General features: G+C 43.1%; 1 protein-coding gene and 1 long non-coding RNA gene across 2 annotated transcripts in view; one reads left to right on the top strand and one right to left on the bottom strand.

The window, feature by feature from the left end:
* LOC142310139 (uncharacterized) lies at positions 1-335 on the top strand. The gene is made up of 3 exons (XR_012754091.1): positions 1-69; positions 152-226; positions 308-335. It is a non-coding gene; the product is annotated as an uncharacterized LOC142310139 (long non-coding RNA).
* An 11,638-nt stretch (positions 336-11,973) lies between these two features.
* Positions 11,974-23,578, bottom strand: part of KCNH4 (potassium voltage-gated channel subfamily H member 4) — a 313,212-nt gene continuing 301,607 nt past the window's right edge. Inside the window, exons 15-16 of the mRNA XM_075350014.1 lie at positions 21,672-21,748; positions 11,974-20,596 (exon numbers count right to left, since the gene is read on the bottom strand). Coding sequence (XP_075206129.1) covers positions 19,979-20,596; positions 21,672-21,748 — 695 coding nt within the window. The 3' untranslated portion in view covers positions 11,974-19,978. The remainder of the gene's footprint in view (positions 20,597-21,671; positions 21,749-23,578) is intronic.

The raw sequence follows: 23,578 nt of genomic DNA, 5'->3' as shown, positions 1-23,578 counted from the left end.
AATGAATCCCCTATACCGATAGACACAAGCATACCATATGTGACCACATTTACCTACCATAAACTTAAGGTAAGGACATGCAGGGGATCCTCTGTGTGGGGGCGCCATATATAATTTATTACCTGCTGATAGCAGACTTTCTTTCTTCTAGGGACCACGAGTCACTAAATTCTCCCAATATAAAAGGACAAAAACAAACAACCATTTATTTGCTAATACTGGCAAGGTAATTAACTTCCCCCATCCCCCGTGGTGTCACTACCCCTGTCGATATACCATCCTTTCATAACCATACCTTTATCTACAGGGCTTGCATTGTGCAACTACCACATCCATTTTCCTGTGTGGAGTCCCTAATCACTGCTGTACTATACTAAAAAAAACCCTAAAAAAACGAGAAAGAGAGAGAGAGAGAAAAAAATTCCCTCTGTGATATTATTTCATCTATATTTGGAGGTATGCAGACCTTTCATTTATTGCCTGTTCTCGCTTTTTACTTGCTACGAGAATTGGAGAGTCACTTCAACTGCTATGATGCTATTTCTGTGCCACTTACAACAACTATGACATGACTTTTTAGTATCATTGTATATATGTATATGATTTGTAGATATGTTTCTCTTGTTTTCTGTGTGATGTATGTAAATAGTGATTTCTTTCTTTTCTACCCTTTCCCAGTGTGACTTGGTATGAAGAAGGCCCAGTCTGGGCCGAAACGTCCCTTAGTCCCTCCCACCTGCTTTATTCATAAATAAAGACAATTTTTTTTGCACGATAAAGAATCTGTTGACTTCTCTTTACTAATACCTCATGCTGATGAGAGTGCAGTGTTTTGAATATATAGCTTAGAGTCCGGACCTCGGTCCTCTCACTAGCACCTCAATACTACCTCTATAGTGCAGTGTTCACACCATATAAATTTCTTGAATACTTTCGTAAGGCACCTTAAGTGGAAGTGATTAAATATTCTTAATCGTAATTTTGTTTAATTCATGGAAATCGAGGGAAGGTAGGAGACTCCTGTTTTTCTTTTAACAAAGAAAAATCCAGCAGCTTCAGGCAAGAAAAAAGTATGAATATGACCCTTCCGTAAACTATCGTTTCCATGTTTTCATGGTGGTCTGTTTAGGACCCAATAGATTATATAGGCGAGCTTTAGGTAATTTGGCATTGGGAAGCTAATATGTCTACCCCTATTTCCGAGACCACATCCCTGAAGTCTTTCATGTACTCAGGGACACCCTCCAGACTAGCGGAGAAGACATACAGAATTAGGACATTTCTTATGACAATAAGGACTCCACTTAACAATATCCTTCCGACCCCATTTAATGACAGAATGGTTAATATGTATCCATGGAAATTCCAATTCCAACCCCGCAGGTAAGTCATCCAAAGCATAGCAGGAGTTTGACTCAGAGTGAAGTGTTCCCACTTTAAGTGTGAATTCCACCATTACCAGCTGGACAAGGAATAACAGTCGCCTCTCAATGCCAACAATGTGAATGGGTCCTTTCATCTTAATTGTCCATAAGACTCCTCTCAGAACCAGTACTGAATCGATGAAGGTGACCGTATGTAGTGCTTGGCCCCGGTCCCGGCACAGCACCCCTACACATTCCCGTTCCCATGCCTCGGCGGGGGTGCCGTTCTCCCCATCTCTCTGGCGGTTCCAGGCGTTCCGTTCCTGCCCTGGGGCCTGCCACAGCCTCTTCCTGCTTCCAGGGCACATGTAGGTGTTCTGTGAGTACCCGGACTGTGCCCGCACCCCTTTCTTAAAGGGCCGGCGACCTATCACCTGGAAGCGACCCCTGAGGTCAACGAACACCCTGAAGATATGTAAGACTGCCTCCCCAGAGGCACCTGAGAAATGTTGCCTATCCTTAGTGCATTGCTAATTCTCAGGTCCCATACCTGCTACAGTGTCTAGTTCAGTCTAGTTCAGTCTCTTCTTAGAGCCTGCTTGCTGCCACTACCTCCTTGCTGCCATGTCCGAATTACCACCTCCATGCTGCCATGTCCGAGTTACCAGCTCCATGCTGTCACCTCCGAGTTTCCACCTCCGTGCTGCCACATCCAAGTTACCACCTCTGTGCTGTTGTGTCCGAGTTACCACCTCTGTGCCGCCATGTCTGAGTCTTCACATCCATGCTGCCACATCTGAGTACACTCGTACTGGAAATCAGAGACTCACCAGTCCGTCAGTGCCGACTCTACTGGTCCTGGCTGCCGTGCATTTAGGCCCCTTGTGATTGCGCCTGACAATCTCTGTATAGGGGTTAGCTCTAGGTTAGCTCTTCCAGGGGAGTCCGGTGTACGGCCCAGTGGGTCCACTCCTGGATGTTCGCCGCCCCTAACACCGCAGATGATGACCAATCCTGGAAAATGAGTTCCACATTCAGCAATAGTTTTGTAAGAGGTGGTTAATCCCTGTGGCACAGAATGTTGATTCAATGTATAATGTGATGTGATGTAAAGTGTAATATGTTTCAACACAGTAATGTATAGTAATATGGTATAATGCATAAGGTAATATTTGTGTATTGCGGTATAGCATAAGTTGTCCGGCAACTGACTGCAGGTCATGTGATAGTTGCTAGTATTAGCTCTCTGGGGGAGGAGCTGGGGAGAAGAAAAAGTACAGTATCCATCTTGTAATTCAGATAGGGTTTCTGACTGAGAAGAGAGCAGAGCGCTGGCTTAGGTGCGAGGCGTTACCAAATATTTGATTGTTAACTCCTGAATGTCTGGAGCAAACGGCTCATATTTGGTGCCATGGTGAGCATCCATTTTTCCTCCAATGGGGGATACGGACTTGGAGTTCGGCTGTGGGAAGAGGTAACAAGCCTGTTAAAACCGAACATCTAAGTTGGGGGTTTCAGAATATAAAGGACAGACTTAAATGGAGATTGATCAGCTGGGAACCAAAAGAAAGCCCTGAAGTGAGTTGTAACCTAGGAAGGAAGGCAAAAAATTGTATTTGCGCATGTGTTGTACCACCATTTGTTGAAAAAGACTGTTCAGTGAAGTAAGTTTTAAATAACAACTTTTGGTGTCCCGTGATTCATGTGTAGCCGACCCTGAGTGCCAAAACTTGGAAGAAGCCAGCAAAGTACAAGAAATCTGTGAGAGTAATGCACCGCACTTACATCAACACACACAACGAAGGATTTGTTTTCAATGTGAGGTGCCAGGACACAACAATATGGCTTCGCCCACAACTACTGCCCACTGGAACCTTACACTTTATCTGATGAGTAAAAAGGTACCTGGAAGTCTGGTTGACCTCTTCAACAATCACTCAGCCTTAGGCTTTTCCCAACGGCTTGCTTGCCTGAGAGCGTTACGAGCAGTTCTTGGAAAAATTCCCTGCGTCAATGTTTTGGGAAAAATTGACAAAACCCCCTGTCGCTCATTACGCTTTTTCAGAATTATGTGATCCAACCGCATGGCCTTGCTCATGACCTCCCCCAAGGAACTGGGTGAAGTATGCAGAGCCAGAGCATCCATAAGTGTACATGAAAGGGCGAGGTAAAACTGACACCTAACAGCTGCATCATTTCACAAAATTTCCATGAAACACCGCCGGAATTTAGTACTATAGTCCTCAGTGATGCGGTTTCCCTGTGTCAGGTTCATGATCTTTGCCTTCACGACTTGAACTCTGTCAGGTTCGTCATAGATTAACCCTAAGGTGTTGGGCTCTGGCAATTTGTGACTTGCCACTGCGCTCAGGTGTTTCATAGACCACGCCGGAGGTCACAAATCAATATATCTCTATGAAAGCATTATTTTGGCCTTGTTCTGGCTCTCATAGAGATGCATTGAGTTCTTTTGACGTAACTTTTGACTTTTCGGCAGTCAGAAGTTATGGGCACAAGATGGCATTGTAGGAATGGAGCAGTTTCGGTAAACAGTGAAGACGTTGGAAAGTGAGTATATGACAAGGGGCTTAGATTTAAAGTGCCACTCCAGCAATGAAAAAAAATTGCTGGAGTGATGATTTAAAGTACCTTGTAAATGCCATCGCTCATCTATAATGGCCCCCACCTTCGGAGAATACCCTATGGTTGAGAGAATAATACATGTCTTAATTTTTGCCTAGTGACATTTCTTCAGCAACCCAACCTGCCAACATTGTCATTGCTTTGCCATCTTTCAGATCATGGACCTATTTTCAAAATGTTTCTACGTCTCCATTTAGTTCTTGCTATTCTACCGACTACCAGAATTGGATATTGGCCCCTACAGTGTTCTCTATGAGGAATTACATCTGGTAATGTTTTCCAGGTACCATCTAGATGCTGTGCAGTATCCTCATCATTTATAATGATATTCAGAAGTTATTATCCTCCGTATCTATCCGTGATCTATTGCATCGACCTGACTACAAAACAAAAGCCTCCATAATTATGTAACACAAAGCCATGATCAACTCATAGCCTCCTGGTGAAATTCTGCGTAGGAGTATACGGATCTATACATTATATCCCATCATATTTACAAGTTGGTTTCTACTGTATGTTATGAACCATCTGTATCATTAGAGACTTTAGAAGCAGATGGTTCGCTACTAGGTAAATCTGGTCTGGAATTGGTTAATGTTCGCCTTCCTGTGCTGAAAGAGAAGGATGAAAGCTGAGAACAAAGGATCTTATTCCAGCCCACTTCTTCCCTATTATGAAAAGTGAGAGAGATCCTTGAATTTGCATCAGAATGGGAGCCATAATCAGGCTGGAATGGGATGTATCTGCTGCATGTGTATGCTTGCACCAGCAAAGGAAAGACCCTTTAATTGCCTACATGGTCAATAATCTAGTCTAGGGGTGGGCAACATTTTCTGGTATAATTGACCACATTGTCAGACTGAGCCAATTCCAAGGGCCAGGATAAAACATAATGGGTTATAACCATAATAGAAATTATATGGCATGGATGTCCTGATGTGCTGATTGAGCTTCCAGGACTCCCACCAATAGTGAATGTGGGGGTCCCCTTCTTTCTGTTTGTACTCTAGAAAGAAACACACAAATGCAACATAACTTGCGGCTCCATCTCTTCTAATCCATGAGATTAGCTTCTAAATGTTCCACAACATGTTGTCATGCATGCACACCTCTCCATCTTATCTATTTCTTATTGGAGTATGACCCAAGGGTTATGTAACGCCCTGGAAAATCAGGTAGATGTACACATTGGCCCCCGCATAACACCTATCCCACAAAAGGTTAAATCAGCCAACCTGAAACCCTAGTCATCCCCCAGGGAAGGACAGACACACCAGAGGGCGGGACCAGGTGGTAAGGAAACGCCAACCTAGGGGGTCTGGAGAGCCCGGGGCGGGAAAACAGTCAGTTAACGTTCAAGTTGGAGTGGAGGTGCCAAGCTGACAGGTGCCAGGGTAGGAGCCCTGACACCTTGGCTAGGTGGCAGATGGTAGCCAAAGTCTGCAGGAGACAGGAAGACAGCTGCCGGAGATCCGAGGTGGACCGGGGCAGTGTTGGAGCTCGCCGGTACCGACACCAGAGAACCGACCCAGAAACCGTGTGCACAGAGGGGGTACTTGGACCCTGAAGCCAGGACCGGCACCGACGGCCTAGCTAATTAACCAATAGGCCCGCCAGGGCCCGTAGATCCCAAATGTCAGCGTCAGACAGGCACGGCTCCCAACCAAAGGACCGGGAGCGGACTCCCATGTTTCAAACCGGGAAGTCCTACCTACAACACACTGGGTGCAGAGGAGAGAGACTTTGACTACCAGCCCGGGTGTGGGATCAGATACACCCGTCTGCGGCAGCCGGCCACCATCACCTTGGTTTACCACAAGACTTGTGTGCTTTATTCGACCGTGAGTAACATCCCCGGCGTGGCCCGGTGCGCCGGCCCCTGCAATCACCATCCTCAGCATAGAGACACTGGGCCCCTGGACATCCATCCCTACACACGGAGGGGTTAACATCCAGCTGCCAGCCCAACGTCCTCGGGAGCCCTGCAATGGCAGTGGTGGTGCTGCATCTCACCACACACCTTGGATGGCGTAACAGACATTTTACAGCCAATCCCGTATAAATACGTCCCCCTTTATTCAGAGTGTCCGCGCAACCCCCGGGTCCAGAGAACCCCTCGAGCCGTACCATAGATCCGGATCCGAGCAGTATTGGCTGCTGGCACGGGGGCGGCACAGTTAGGAAACCACCATACTGACAAGTTCTTTCCAAGTATAGCTTGTTCTACATTCATTTTACTATGCTAGGTACAGAAAAATGGGAACAAATTTTAAAGTGCAGTAAAATGGTGAGAATAACAATTCCATAGTTTTTTTTATTACAGTGTTTTATTACCTGGCATCATGATTCTCTTAGGTCAGTCCGACTGCAGGAAAGACTAACTTTTATAGGTTTTTATTTTGTATAAGTTGCATAAAAATTATGATATTCCTGAAAAAATATAAATTTTTATTTGTGTTATTCAATTCATTTTTTGTTGATCTACCTTTGTCATGGGTCGTTTTTTGTGTGGAGTTTTTATTGGTACCATTTTGGGTTTTTATTGGTGACATTTTGATCACTTTTACAGCATTTCTTGAGGCATTGCAGCCTTGCTGGGCTTTACAGGAGTACTGAGGTGGCAGCCACAGGAGCCCTTATCTTGCTAATAAAGAGTGACAGAGGCATTATATGTAAGGGAGCTGGACAGCAGAAGACACACTGAAGTGACATCTAACAATGTCTGCAGTGGAACATCGCCAACTGCTGGCCAGAGGAAACAGCAGGAACTAAACAGTGGAATGTGTGTTTCCCTGGGCAAAAAGTTTAGAAGTGACACCAGGTCAGGTGAAAGCTGTTTCGCAGTTACAAAATATAAATGGCCTAGCAGGGCCAAGAAGGAAGGGAGTTGGCACCATATCCTGCACCTAGAAGGTCATGTGGCACCAGAGTGGGCTGGTAGCCTCACAGCCACGGAAAGGGTTTATTATTTTAGAGGTGAAAAAAATCAGAAGTTTGCCCCAAAAATGTTGAGTGTTGTGAATACGTTTTCCAGTTTGGAGCTCCCTCTTGTGGTAAGTGCTGGCAGTGAAGTTGATGTGTGGAATGGAAGCGACGCACCTGCACACCTGGCAATCAGGGTCAGATTGGGCTATTTAACTTAGTAGCTTTCTCTTGTTACTTGCCGGTGGTCAATTGCTCCTGTGTGTTAAGGACATTCTGCAACCAGCTCTACTTACTTCCAGAACTTCTCTCAAATAAGTGGTCTTGTACCTCTGCTGTTTTTTTACCACCTTTTGTTGTTGTTCTGCTTTGATACTATGCATGGTTCCTAATTTGTCTGTGTGGAGTTAGTGGTGGAATGGGCTCATTCCCTGCTGGGAGTGTCTGTATACTTGGCTCCATGATTCTGCAAGATTTGTGTTTTGTCATGCCTGGTATTATTCAGTCCCTCATCTGTATTAGTGTTTTTTGGATTCCAATAACATCTGAGTGCTGGTACGGTGGGGAAGAAGTTTAGTAACCTCAGGATTTTTCCATATCAGTAGTGCTGGTTTTTACGGCTGCAGCAGTTGCTCTTTCCTATCCTTTTCTATAAAGATAGTTTGGGCCTCATCTTTGCTGAAATCTGTCCTTTCTGGCTTTGTATTGTTTTTCTATATCATCGTAGCCTTTACATGTGGGGGGCTATCTATCTATCTTTGGGGACTACGCTGAGGCAGATTAGCTTTCTTATATTTCTATCTGTGAGATTATTTAGTTCTCCGGCTTTGTCAAGGCTTCCAGGTCATCGTAGGCACGCCCCACGGCTACTGTTAGTTGTGTGTCAGGATTAGGTCTACAGTCCGTTAAGTTTCCAGCCACTCTGTTACCTTTTTGGGATTCCGCATTATTTGATCCTCCCTGATCCCTGAATAATAACAGTTGGGGTTGTGTTGACATTTTCCAAAACTAGTAATGGGCGAACTCGCAAATAACTGGGACCAGCGGGTCTAACCGGGTTGCAAACAAAAACTCACTTCAGGCCCGGGATGGGTCATGGCTATCTGGCTGGACGCCGGTCCCCATATAAGTCTATGGTTATCAGAATATTGTGATTAAAAATATTAGTAGAAGGAATAGGGGGATAAGAACAAGCAGGCTATACTTACCAAGTCTCTGGCGCAGCTGTAACTGCTCCCGCTGACTCTCATCCACTTACGGGGCTGCTCATTAACCTTCATTGCATATGCACTGCTTTCCCCGTCCATCAGCATCTGTGATTGGTTGCAGTCCCCACCCTGAGTGACAGCGTCTGGCTGCAACCGATCACAGACCCTGTCTGCGGGTCTATCGTACAGTAAAAATATACAAATTTAAAAAATTGTCATAGGGCCCCAACCATATTATGATACCCACCACAGATAAAAGCAGCCCCCAGCTGTGCGCTTATCTTGGCTATGTATCAAAATAAGAGAAATTTCATGTGGCTTTTTTTAAAAAAAATATTTAAATAACTAATTTAAAAAAAACAAACCAGCATGCAGTCCCCACCAATTTGATACTCCGCCATGATAAAGCCCACAGCTGGAAGCTGGTATTCTCAGGATGGGGAGACCCATGTTATTGGGCCCTGACCAGCCTAAAAATAGCAGCCTGCAGCCACCTAAGATTGCAGCATCCATTGGATACGATAATCCCATCAATTAATTTGCCTCTTCCCGATTGCCCTGGTGAGGTGACAATTGGGGTAATAAGGGGTTAATCTCAGCTCACAGCTGCCACTAAGCCCTAGATTAGTAAGTGAGGCTTCTATGAGCCCCCCCCCCATTACTAATCTGTAACTGAAAAAAAAGCAAACACCGAAAAAATCCTTTATTTGAATAAAAGACAAAAAAGAAGGTTTCACCATTTTATTAATCCCCAAAACATCCCTGCAGGTCTAACGTCATCACAGATGGAGGTTCCCACAGTCCTCCACATGTGACCGCAGGTAACCTGACCTTAAGGAACCTCAATGAACTCACTGACCCCACCTCAGGTGAAGTCAGAGTTTAATGAATCCACGCAAATAGACCTTTGAACCCGCGCGGGTCTGGACTTTACAGACCAGGTCCGCCCATCACTATCCAAGACCCATATTGTTTTCATTTTTTGGTCGATAGAGCTGTGTGATGGCTTTTTTTTGTGGGGCGAGACGTTTTCATTGAAACCATTCTGGGATAAATATGATGTTTTGGTTGCTTTTTACAGCATTTTTTGTAGTATTGCAGTGACAAAAAAAACCAACATAATTTTGGCATTGTTAAATTTTTTTCATTATTTTTATATTTTGATAGATTGGACTTATCTGAACAAGGAGATACCACATGTATTTTATTTGGGTTTTTTTAATGTGTATTTTTAATGTGGTAAAAGGGGATAATTTGAACTTTTGTTGTTTTTTTTTTTTTAAAAATCCTATTTTTAAAAACATTTTTAATTACTTTTTATTGTTTTTAATAGTTTCCCCAGGGGACTTTAAGCTGTGATTGTCTGATCTCTTGTTCTATACAGAAATGTCACTGCATTGCTGCATATAGTAAAAATCACAGTCTCCTTTGAAGCCTGGCCACAGGCAGAGTTTGAAAGGACCAGTGCTACAACAAGCACGGAACTACTCAGCAGAATCCATGTAGTAATAGCAACCCATTGGCGACCTGCAGTCACGTCACAGGCGCACCAATTGAGCTTAAAATGGCGCTTTTCTTTCCAACTTTATTAAGTCCCTGTGTCAGAGTTTTATAGCGAGATTTAACAGACTAACAATCATGGAAGGAGCACCGCCCGAGATTGGTAGAGGCAGGTCCTGGCTGTAATACACAGACTTTAACAGCCGAGTATGGGGTGGGCTCATCCCTCCATACACCCACTTCTAACTTGTGCTGTACATGTACAGTAGATGTCATGAAAAACAGTTAGAGTAGAGAGAGAATGGTAGGAACTTTTAATTAAAGTGTATTAAAAAAAGAGATTGGATTATTACAAAAAATAAAAAGCCATTTAAGATTAAAATCAGTGTTAGTTTTGGACCTCCCCTTTAAGATTTTGGCCAATAATCATATAATGGGAGAAACTGAGCGGTTTCCACACAAAGCCCTAGATATCACACATGGACATTTCTGTCATCCCCCGACAATTATGCAACCTCATCCCTGGACTTCCCAAGTAAAGAAAGATAATCTCTATAATGAGATGATTGCCAACACCAATGCTATAGGAATTAGTTTGACCTCTGCCTACTTACTGCAAGCTTTATAACCATGAAACCTAGTGGTGTATACAAGGGGGGCAGAAGGGGAATGTGCCTCAGATGCAGTCAGTGGGGGAGCACCGTTGGTCCACCTGAAGCTGTAGTCTGAGGTGTCTCCCCAGCTGGTGCATTTTGCTGCCCCCCCCATAGTGGGAGTTGGCTGTTATCTGAGCCAGTTGTCAAGGGGACAGTTGGCTCAGAGAAGATGCAGTTCACTGACTCCTATTGATCAATTGTACTGTGTCTTTCAGACTTGAGTACAATTGAAGTCCTGACCACTGGCACTTCTGGGTCAGGGTGATGTCAGCAGCATTATCAGGTCAGTTGATTACGCTGCTGACGTCACTCACTGGCGCCGCAGTGACGCACACAGCGTTGGTGCTAACTGGGTGCTGATACAGAATAGGGAGTGAGGGGGGAAATTTGGAGACATTTGTGGACACAGTTTGGGAAGCAAGGGTGTAGACAGTTTAGGGAGTGAGGTGGGAAGTAATAATATACAGTATGGGGAGTGAGGGGGGGATAGGTGTGGACTCATTATGGTGAGAAAAGGGTGATGGATGTGGACACAGTATGGGGAGCAAGGGGGGATGGATGCAGAGGATATGTGTAAGGAGACCGTAAGTGGAGTGAGGAGGTAAATATGTGAGGAGACAGTATGGTTAGCGTGGGATGTGGGAGGAGACTTTGTGAGAGGGGGAGAAAGGTGGGAGTGATCTTTTGAGGGGAATAGTGCAACGGCCATGTGGAGGGCATGTACCATAAGAGGGACGGTGTGTGGATCACATTTTGGGCAGGGATCACAGTGAGGGGTAATTATTTAGGGCAGAAATTTATTTTTCAAAAACATAATCATTCTGCTATTTTCAATGGAATCATGTCAGGATGTGCTGAAGACCAGTGGAAAAGATGGAAGTCTGCAGAGATGAGTTGTGGATGTGAAAAGTTGTCATGCTGTCTAGACAAGATAAAGAAAAAGAGAACAACTCTAATCAGAAACAACATCATCTATAAGGTACCTGGATGTAAATGTTTATTTGTGATACTGACTAATTCTCATCAGTACTGTTGTTCCTGTATGGTCCGCAGTTTGATGATGACTGATAACTCCTGGTATCTTCTTACCAATGTCAAATATGCACTGGAAGTTGAAGGTTTATGTGATACAAATGTATATGGGTCTGACCTGACATTAAAATTGATGATCCATGGACTGATGGTGGTTCTGGTGATATTTTTCTGTACTGATTAGGGTTTTGATGCTGGTTTTTTTTTTTACTGTAGGCGTTTCTGGGGACTTCTGGGAAGTTTTTTTTAATTCTCAAAGTGATCACTGCACGTTGTCTGGATTCTCTATTGCTGGAGACTTGCATACATACAGTTATATGCCAGCTAGATATGCTTGGTCTTGTGCAGTGCAAGCGAATTGAGTGAGACCTGACACGATGGAGCTAGAAGTATAAAAATCGCATTGTCACATTCTAAATCTTGTCATACTAGAAGCAAAAGTTGATGTTAAATTAATGAAGGGTTAAATAATTTTTTACCTACACATCACACTCTCAGTCTTACTTAACACATGAACACACGTTTTGCTGCAGCCTTTTTCGTGCATTCACTTCTCTCTCACTCAACCCATTCTGCATCATCCATTTGCTCGACAGTGAAAGTCTTTCCACATCTTCTTAGTGTAAAAATAGACTTTATTTCACTTGAAATTTACAGCGTCAGGCTGTTTATATAAAAGCACATGCGGGTGAATAAGAGGCACGTAATTAATGTTACATTCTCAGAGGCTGCTCTCCCTTCCGAAAACAAGGCAGCATTAACACTTTCTCTGCCTCGATCTGGCATATACATGGGGTTATCATTCTTGCTGTGAGAAGGTCCCCCAGCTCTGTGCACAGAAATACATTACATAGACTTATATGTTGGTATTGCCTAAATATTACTGCAATTGTAGTCTGCTGCCCTTGTGCTAGTTTTAAAGGGAAATTATAAAATTGTTGAGGAACTAGAAATTTAAATCAATAAGAACAAAGGAGTCGTCTTATCAAAGTCACTTGTCTGACTCTTGTTTTATTTCGCCAATTGCTAGAACAAAGTGGCAATAGTGCCTAAAAGTGTACCAACACATTGTTTCTCGTCAGCTCCCGTTGGCCTTTTCTGGACATGCTACATAAAGGCTATCGACTATAATAAGCAACCATACAACTCTACCAAAGAAAGTCCAATGGAGATGTAGCAGTATGGCCCTTTACCAGCACTGCTGTACTATCTGCAGGGATCATGATGGTCGGATTCTCACCAATTGGGAAAACCCAACAATGTGCACCCAATATGTTTGGAAAGGTTACAGAACGATACACTTATTGGAGGAGTCCTAGTTTGACCAAGGTTGCAGTGCCTAAAGTGGTTAAAAACGGTATTAATATTACCTTCTGCAATAGTAGTATCAGAACCGCATGTCCAGTATAGAAAACTGTAACTGCGTACTTCATAGGATAATACATGGTATGGCAGCTCAGCACCATTAAAGAAAATGTGATGTCAAACCATAGAAAACCTTGGACAAGAGTGATGTTTTTATAATCCCGGACAATCCCTTTAATAATATAGTCAAAGAAGATTATTATTGTTATTTGCCATAAGTAATTTTTTGTGACCGGTGTAAATACTGCTGTTCCTCTCAATGTAGAGTTATTGGGTTTTTTTTTTGTTTCTGCTTTTTTCCTTTCTTGAGATGTGGCCTTCTCTTGTCTGCATGTAAATCTAGTCTTTTTATCCAAGTGTGAGTGATCTGAAAATCTTCTCCGGGGCAGCGTTCACATGTTGCGGTCATTTCAAAGATCAATGTTTTCCTGTACAATCACTTAATTTTGCAGGGTCACCTTAAAAGATGTACGGCCATTATGATCTGCTGCACAGTTTTTTAGTTGAAACAGTTGTTGCCCTGCAAGATTAGGCATTAGGGCAGGGTAACAATAAAAAGACCACAGCGGTACCGGCCTGTAAAAGCCACAAAATGACTACAAGCTGTGAACGCAGCCTATAGGAGTCTTATTGAGCATCTCTACTGCTTGGCTTTAAAAGGTTCCATTATATTTCCATTTATACAGGGAAGAGGGGTCCATATCTCAGGAATGGAGAAATTAAAAACATCAGATTCAGGAGAACAGCAGCATATACAAATCTCATTTATTTTTTGTAAGTGAGAAGTTCTCTTTAAGGCCTGAAACACACTTCCGTTAAAAACACGCACGTGCCACGAGACACATATTTACCCTGCGTGTTGCGTGTGCGAAGTGCGTGTCTCGGGTACGTGCGGTCCACGTGTGTTCTACGTGTGCTATCCGCGATAGCCCACGTAGAACCGGTAATTTGCATACTCACGTGGCCCGCGCTTCTGTCCGTGGTGCTGATCCTCGATCTCCAGCCCTGTCGTCTCCCCGCTGCTGCTGCTTCTGGCTGCAGTGAAGTGAATATTAAATGAGCATAATGAGCGGCGGTCGGCAGCAAGTGGCAGCAGCGGCAGAGACAGGAGGGCTGGAGAAGGTGAGCAAATGTTTGTTTTTTTTTTCACTGACACGTGTGTTTTCTCCGGCGCGTGTCACACGGCACTGCATCCACACTACATCCATGTGGTACGGGTGCGGGCCGTGTGACACCATTGCTGCCGGAGAAAATGTGGACATGTCAGCGTGTAGAAAAACGCACACACGTTCAAACGCACACAGACACACGTTCCGTGTGGTTTTACGTATGTGTGCCTGCTACAATAGGGTAGCATTGCTGAACGTGTCTCCGTGCCACCGGTATGTGCAAAAAATGGCAAACACGTACCGGCGTCACGGATGTGTGTCGGAGGCCTAAATAAGTTAGTAGCATAAAAGCAGCATTTAGTTGTTTTGTTTTTTATAAATTGTGCTCCACTCGTCTATGAGTTGTTGTTGTTTTTGTTTTAGACCTTTTTAACCCTTTCCCACCGTGGCCATTTTCCATTTTTGCGCTTTTGTTCCCCCCTTCTTCCAAAAGCCATAACTTTTTTATTTTTCTGTCAATATAGCCTTAGCAGTCAGACTGTGGAATGCCCTACCACAAGAGGTAGTAATGGCAGATACTATATCAGCTTTTAAAAAAGGGCTGGATGATTTCCTCAGTACACAACATTGTTGGTTATAAATGACTTAGGGACAAAATGTAGAACTGGTGGAGTAAGGTTGAACTAGATGGACCTAGGTCTTTTTTCAACCTATGTAACTATGTAACAAGGGCTCGTCTTTTGTGGGATGAGTTGTAATTTTTAATGACACCTTTCATTCTGCCACATAGTGTATTTGGGGAAAACTGGAAACAATTCCAAGTGCAATGAAATTGCTAAAAAAGTTCAATTTCATAATGTTTTTTTTTTTTATTTACCATGTTCACTGTATGGTAAAACTGACCTGGCATTATGATTGCCCAGGTCATTACAAGTTCGTAGACACCAAACATGTATAGGTATTTTTAAAAATTTTAGTAGTGAAAAAAAAAATTCAAAAATGTGTCCCCACCCAAAAAAAATGGCGCTTTTGGTACCATTTGCAAAGATCCATAGCATTCTCTTTTTTTCGGGATCTTGGGCTCAATGATAACTTATTTTTTCACCCTGAGCTGATATTTTTATGGATACTATTTTGGTGTAGATGCAATGTTTTGATTGCATCTTATTGTACTTCATTGCAATGTTGTGGCAACCAAAAACATGTAATTCTGGGGATTTGCTTTTTTTCATTACGCTCTTTACCAATTGGAATAATTTATTCTATATTTTGATAGATTGGGCACTTCTGAATGCGGTGATACCAAATATGTATATTTTTTTAATTGTTTTATTTTCAATGGAGCAAAAGGGGGGTGATTTGAACTTTTGTGTTTTATTTTTTTCTTATTTTTAAAACCTTTTTTTGTCACTTGTTATTCATTTTACTAGTCCCCTTAGGGGTCTTTAAGTTGCGATCTTCTGATTGCTTGTGCTGTATAGAGTGATGCTTCAGCACTGCTGTCCACCAGAAACACTGACTTCCTATGAACGCCGGATCGCAGCCAATGTTCACAGGAAGTTTGTCATAACAGTCACAGAGGTCATCAGCTGACTCCTAGCTGTCATGGCAACTCATTGGTACCCCATTTCACATCACGGGGCCGCCGATGGGAGCGGTGAATGGCACTACCTCCATGTTAAATCCTATTGTCAAAGATTGCGGGCAAGATTTAACTAACGGTAGCAGGTGAATCTCAGATCCACCCACACCTGTTAAAGGCACATGTCAGCTGATCAGCTGATATGATCAGGCAAAGATGTAGGCTGCATCAAAGTCAGGGAGCCGACATAGGACATACCAGTACGCTCAATGTCAGTAAGGGGTTAAAATGGGCTGAGCTGCAATGCCAAACACAACTCATAGGCAAGTGTAATTATTTCTGGAAAATGCATGTCTAGTTTCTACAGCACTCACGTCAATCACTAACATTTTCTAGTACACTGACACAAGTTCTTTATGACAATTTGTATTATTTCCCTGTAAAAGTATACTAACTTATGGTTTAGGTAGTTTGGAAATAATTAAATATTTCACATCAAGGACTTGGGTCTTGCAGACATGGTTGTAATTATAGGAGTTATCCAAGACTAAATTATTTCTTTACCATGTGCCAAAAACAGGCGGGTAGTTGCTATCTACCTCCCTGTTGTTTTCAGCACCAGCACAGAGCGGTCAGTGACTAGTCCTGCTGGCAATTCAGCTGTTCCACTTCAACAGAGCAGCTCTTCATCTTCCAGGCTGCTCAGTTGATGGGACGTCATTGCTAATGTCATACTGATTGACAACTTCCCACAGTTAGGCAGTGTGGAGCCATCCATTAATCATCATGACGTTTGCAGTCACGCCCCATCAAAAAAGGAGAACGAAACAGAAGCTGCTGCTCTGTGGACGTAATGTCAGCGAAAGCCGCAGAATTGACGGCAGGAGCGGTCTGTGGCAGTACAGACCTGCGCCGTGCAGAACAGACAGGTAGTTAGCATCTACTTGCCTGTTGGCTTTTAGGCCAACATTAAAAATGTATATAGTCCTGGATAACCCCTTTTAAGGCTTTTCAAAATGTCATTAGGTTCAAGGTTATATTTACTTGTAGCTTTACACATATGAATGCATTTGATTGTAAGCAATAATGTATGTAATTGTCCTGGGCATTGCTGACTCTTTGTCAACTTTTTTTAGTTCTTTGTTTGGCAATCAGAACACAGATTTTTTCCGTTTCTAACAATTAATGTGCTATATTTAGGGATATTCAAAGCCATGTGAAATAGCCAGTGGACAAGAGTGGTCCTGTTTTTGGAAAAACATTAACCTTTTTGTCAAGTTCCTTGGTTTCCAAATCCTGTTGTCTTATCCACAGACCACGTTTTTTTGTAGAGCAGGAAGTATACAACCTTGGACCTGATATCTGATCTTCTTTAAAATGTATTTCTGGAGATCGACAGCAATAAAAGTTAGATAATAATCCCATATCTCTTAAGCGCATCCAAAGTAAAACTTTTGTGAAGTAATAACCAGGATAACGATGATGGAAAATTAATAATGAAGGAATCACTTTTGAAGTTGGAAGTCATTTTTAGAACCTTGGACGAGGTCCCTATGAGTTTCTTTGGTAAGCAATGAAAAGTTGATTCATATTATCCAGTCTCCATTTATGAATCTAACTTTGTTAAAGGGAATGTGGTGGCAGGATTTACCCCTAGGAGGTATTGGGAGCACTTCATCAGACTCCAAATATTATTTTTCATAATAATTATATTATTCCTTAATGCTACTGCGATGTGTGTAAAAATAATGTTTACTCCTCCGTGTGTGTGTGTGTGTGTGTGTGTGTGTGTGTGTGTGCTGGACTAGTCCAGTAACGCTGTCAATTTTTACAACAGTGTTTAAGTATGGAAGGAAAAGACCGGGCACCACAGACTAGCAACAATCAGCTTCTCACTCGTCTAAGGAACCGGACCGCTATTGCGGACATGGGACACCTGCCCCAGAGTTGCACGCTCAGAACCGGACCACAGTGCAAAAATCCAGATCCAACAAAAAAAGAAGGAAAAAAGCAGCAACTCTCCGGGGAATGAGATCTTCTAGGGGTCCTCACTAGAAGCGCCACACTAGCGCGAAACGGACACCGTTGTCCGAGGCATTGGTTCCTCCTCCCTGCATTACATGTTGCTCGTGTTTGCACAATAAAGAAGACTTGATCTCATCCCCTAGTGAGTTGTTGCTTTTTTCCTTTTTTTGTTGGATCTGGATCTTTACAACACTGTGCTGCTATCACACCCACCGTGGTGGGATTAATATCCCAGCGTGTGCAGGAAGAACAGAGAGGAGGAAAAGTCAGTCTTCTGTTCCTTGCTCTCGGCACGGGCAGGGATGTAACTCCCACCTCTCTGTGTGTGATAGCAGCGCACTGTTGCAAAGATTGACAGCGGTCCTGGACTAGTCCAGCACACACACATGTACAGACAAATAACATGATATTTATACACATTGCTGCAGCATTTTGGGATAATGAAGGGATTATTAAAAAAAACTTTGATGATAAAACACTCCAATACTTCATATGGGTAAATACTGTTGTCAGGTTCCCATTAAATTCCATATATAAAGAATACAACTGGCAGGAAAGATATTGTAGATGTATAAAATATATCATCTCATGATGATAGATTTCCATATGTGTCTTTTCCAATAGAAGCTTTAAATTATTTAAACGGGTTGTCCTGTCTTTTTCTATTACACCACACTCTATGTGACTGCAGACTTCTGAATAGTTATGGTGTGCACCACGCACTCTGTCAGGATTCTGGTGTCGGCATCGAGAGCAGGCAGTCATACAACCACAAGTATGTGATTTGCATACATGTAATCAATTGTCGAATACACATGCTCGGCCTCCCTCCATACAAGTGAATTGAGCGAGGCTGAAGCATATTTTGTCAGAATGTGGCTGGAAGTATCCAAATCGCATACTTGGGTCACATTAATGCCCACTCTCACAGCCGACACATGAAAATCCTGACAAAGTGAGTGGTGCGCGCGCTGTTAGGATTGAGAAGTCTGCAGTCATATAAAATGACTACAGACTTTTAAAAAAAGGCCCGACAATCTCTTTCAATGATGCTTATAATGTAAATGTTGAATTCTACTGATTTAAACCATTTTTGTTTCTCTCATTTTAACAGCAAGGTCAACCTTGGAAGGAAATGAAGTCTTGAACTTATCATGATACTTTTGGTATAAAAGACAAATGCTATTTTTGGATAAAATTGCAATCTTGGGATGTGATGAGGGATAAGAGTTTCAATTCTCAGCTCATGCAGATCATTATGTGGGCATAGCATAGTATCTTCTCTATATTAAAACATGCAAGGCAATGCATTTTACCAAATTCTAGGATACAAAAGTCATCAAAACTGCTTAGCAATTTAAATTCTTCTTAGTAGTAATTAATTTTGGGAGTTGAAAATTTTTAGGTTTACCAGTTCTAAAAGCTCAACCTCTAAATATATATTAATGATGTGTTGTATAAATGCACACTTGGCTACAACATATTCTTTTCTGATGACCGTGGTATATCCTCTCCTGGCCTGGATAAATTAGTAGAAGTAGTTTATCTTTAATACATTTGAAGGTGAATTAATGGAAAATGTAATGTTTTGACCGCTCCATGAACTCAGGTCATGGAGTTAAGTTTGTTCTTCATTCCAGTAATCTATAATTGCAATCGGACATATTAGGCCAGGCCAGTCTTGGCTGAAATACAAGAATGGGTTAGAGGATCAGTCCTTGTAATCTATTTCACTATGGTCAAAGAGGGATGAACTTGGATATAGCCCAACAGAAAGCATAAACCTGGTTAGTCAAAATCCACTTTAGAGTTATGTTAAACTAAAAATGCCCATGCACCCTAGATAGCTGCTGGCCAAATGCTTGTTCGGCTGACATCTCTCCAAATTCTCATATACTTGCATGCTTGGCTATGAAGAAATTGGGGAGAAACAAAAAGATCCAGCATTCAAATTTAACATGCTCCACCCTTCTCTGGAAAGGGCTGAGAGACAGCCACACACATTACATGGCCGCCAGTTTCGGCAGACTTTTCTCTAATGTGTACAGTGGTCTTACAACTAAAATTGTTTGCTTATACAATCGTGGATGGAGTTGGCCATAGATTAGTAGATGCATAAAACAATCATTGTGATTATACATGTATACTAATATTGCATAACAATTTCTATTCTTGAAACCTATTTTTTGAGTCATAAGTTGAAGAAACATGTAGAATATCCATAAGGGTGTCACCATCTGGAGTAGTATTTCCGGTCATCATCTATGGAGACTGTAGGAGGTGTTGAAAGCTTGGAATGACTATGTTGAGCCATTGAGCTTCCACACAAACATCTTAAAGGCCCCTTTGCTTGCACAAACATTTCTTGTGCATGTAAACCATCTACCAAGCAAAATACATAGCTCTGGCAAGCAATGTGGCATGCGCCTAAATACAATAATATATGTAAGAATGTTTGGCTTCTTGTGCTTACTTAAATTATTTCAATAAACACGTTCATTAACTTTGCACAGGCCTGATAAGCAGCACGTTTACATCCTGGTGGACCCCTATATAGTTCTTGTCTTTTTATTCAAGGCTGGGGAGCCCTATTGGAAGTTGACTGAGGTGGTGTGTTCTGGGCCGTACAAGTCGTAAAAGACTGAACAGAACTCAAAGAGGTCATAGTATGAGTTGTTCGGCCCATCATTGGAGGTCCAGCAACTGGTGAGCCAAAGCTAGTGGGACTTGAACTAGCTTCTTCAGTCTGTTGTAGTAACCTCACTCTTTCCATTTCTATATGTGAGAATGGAGTTCCAGGAGAACACATAGTGTTAGATGGGATATAACAGCAGTCTCGCCCAGGATGGAAAGATTCTGATTCCGTGGGCCTCGAACATGTATCTGGAGAGACCCTTGTGAAATGCATTTGATTGTAAGGAATTTCTGAAGGTAGTGATGCATGTCCAATTGTCCTGGGTATTGGTGATTCTTGTACAAGATGTAAGGAGTGTGGTATTGGGTAGCTAGATCTAGGTGGCTGCTCATTACAACTTATGTGACTTGCAGAAGGGGTGGAAACCACTTGGACTGTGTACGGACAGGCCAAAGGAGGGTTGTACTGTTGGGCAGCCAGCAATGCTTGCAACAGGCGCATCATATGTTGTAATTCTTTGCTGAGCTGAGAGACTTCTTGGTTAAGATTGTTAATCTACAAAAGAAAAAAAAAAGACAAAACCTAAGATAGAAACAAAATAAACTTATACCCTGCATTAAGTAAGTGAATAGTAATAGTGCATATAAATAACATAGAGTACTTAATACACACTGGTTTTGATCAAAAAAGCGTAAAAGTTATCCTACCGCGACATTGTGTACCCTAATCGGGACAGTACTATTCCCAAGTATTAAAACCTCACCTTGTGTCAACCGACCTCAATGTAGATAGGGCAGGGCAGGACCGGGGTTGACTAGTTCAGACACCTGCCCATGGGAAGCTATATAAATAAAATGCAAAGCTCAAGAAAGGGGGGCATGCCACTGTTTGTACAAAGTACAAGAAACTACAGCAAAACCAAAGAAATGAGCTGGAGCATAAGTTGGTATACATGTGGCGCATAGGAACATATTCACACTATGGCCATTTCACAGTCAAAACCTAAATTAGAAACAAAATGTGTATATACCTTGTTTAAAAGGTAAAGGAAACCAGATATCAACAAATATAATGTTATAAAAAGTTTTTGGCTTAAGGAACTCATACATTAACGGCTTATTTTTTTATTTATCTGAAAAACGCTGCATTGTTATAAGACAACAATGTAAAGTCGACTCACCTCTTCAACCTCCCACTGAGCCAGCACTGATGATCTGGTATACTAGAGGTCAGCAATGATCTGTACCATCACTGAACCACTGCAGCCAATCAGTGGGCACATGCTGTACATGTGGCATACTAACAGTGTCACCCTCGCAGCAGTAGGCAGCTAGTGAACAAAGATCGTCACGGACCACCAATGCATTTGCGATGAATCAATGCGAAATTGATAGAGGGGAGTACTGTTTTTCTTTTTTTTCATAACATTTGTGGAACTTTCTTTTCTTATAAGACAAACAAGTCAAAGTGATAAAAAACAGAAACTAGGACTCTTATCAAATGACAAGCCCGCTCCATTATTGAAGATGGTGGGGTCCTAGCTATTACTGTCATTAATTAAGTCTATTAAAAATCAATACATAATTAGTAGCTGTGGGTTGTAGTTAATTAGTCACTTTGGAATTCTTACCTCTTGATTTAATCTGCATATATTCTGCTTAATTTCTTCTGCTTCAGCTGCTAAGATTGGGTTAACTAAATGTATTCCTGTGGGGTAAAAGGAAAAAATAACATTTATAAATCTGCCTTCTACAGTTAAGTATAAAAATTACAAAAAATACATTGTATATTTATGTAGAATACAAGAGAATCACCTAACCCTATGCCAAAATACACTCATAATTGCATCCATACCAAGAAAGCTGCCCCATTGTGTTAATTCTGCAGTTAAGAAGGATCTTTGACCGGATTTTTTATTTCAACTATTTAGCCCTTCAATTGGTGTTGCTCCGCTTATTCTGTAACAAGTTTTCTTTTTCTTATGAGCTGCTCTCTTACAAAGTTTTGCCCACTAGGAACATTGCTGCAAATTGTCCATCAACCAAATGAAAGTAAACCACAGAACTATATCTCCTCCAATGCTGGCCAATGAAATTGTGACGCCCTGGACTAGCCAGGTAGTCACAAACATACCAACACACACACACCCCCACCCTAGGAAGTTACAGCAGCCAGACACAAAACCCTTGTTGCCTCCCTCCTCCCTCCAGAGTCTGATGTCCACACCGGGTGGGGCGGAGCCAGGTGGTTGGCCCCACCCACCGAGGAGTTCACAGGCCTGGAGGCGGGAAAAGTGTCAGTTGAGTCTTGGAGGTGAAAGTGAGAGGACACGTACTGCAAGTGTCTGGGTCGGAGCCCAGACACTGACAGCAAGGTTGGCAGACAGTGGTGGCCGTCTGCAGGAGTTAGTGGAACTCCGCAGAGCCGTAAGGACCGGGGTCGGGCGTTGGCCCGCCGGTACTGGACCGAGGAATGGAGTGAAGCTAAGCACACAGGCAGGGCCATCGGACCCCGACCAGGCTTGGAGCCGCCGTCAATAGTCAAATCCGAATGTGACAGGAACCCCAGGGGTTTCCCAACTACCAAGTCCCGATTGAAGGCAACCGTCCACCCACAGAGGATATACAGCCATCGCCACAGGGTAGAGATCGAATGGCCAGTGCCTGCGGGCAAAACGGGCTCCTACGGCACCTATACGCCGGGGAGCGGACTACCGGTGGGCAACCACAGGAGTCAGTACATTCTAAAAGGTGCAGGGAAAGACAGCCACCATCAGCCGTCTGGGGAGAGCACAACAACAACACTGCAGCTGGCTGCGGGACCCGTCCATCCGGCCGTTTTGGTTTACCAGAGAGTCAGTGATTGCCTGAGTGAGTACACCAGTGCCGTCCGGCACCGCTCCGCGCTGTCCCTGCAACCCTGCACCCCAGCCGTACAGCCTCCCCGTTACACCATCGGGCCCCGGGATCACCAACCCCTGCCCACGGAGGGGACAACATCTCAGCTGCACCCTACCATCTCCCCCAGGATCCCCGTTACCAGCAGTGGTGGTGCCATTATCACCACGACCCGTGGGTGGCGTCACGAACAATCTCCCTAACCAAACCACCCCCTTTTCTCTCACGGGTGAGGAGTGCTGCTCGAGTTCCCGGGGTCCGGTCCACCGCTCGAGCCACCGAGCAGCAGAAGCCCCGGACCCGAGCGTGGCGAGCGCGTCCCCTCCGCCCGCGACAAAATCATGCCACACCTACAGAAAAGATCTCTGGTACACGCCCAATTGGGCGATGGGAAAATTTACTGTATTACTGGGGTCATAACCTTGAAATGGTAGGGCACAAAAAAACTGTTCTAAAATCAATGGCGCAGCTCCATTTTCTGAAGTTTAAAGGGAACTTGTCGCCATGTTTTTCCCCTCTAAACTGCGACCACCACAAGTGAGCCCTTATGTACAGCATTCTAGAATATTATATATAAGAGCCCAGGCTGCTCTGTATAACATAAAAAACAGTTTTTATTATACTCACTTGCGGGGCGGTC

Source organism: Anomaloglossus baeobatrachus, chromosome 5, assembly GCF_048569485.1.
Source record: "Anomaloglossus baeobatrachus isolate aAnoBae1 chromosome 5, aAnoBae1.hap1, whole genome shotgun sequence".
Lineage (NCBI taxonomy): Eukaryota > Metazoa > Chordata > Amphibia > Anura > Aromobatidae > Anomaloglossus > Anomaloglossus baeobatrachus.
This window is presented reverse-complemented; position numbering and strand designations above follow the sequence as displayed.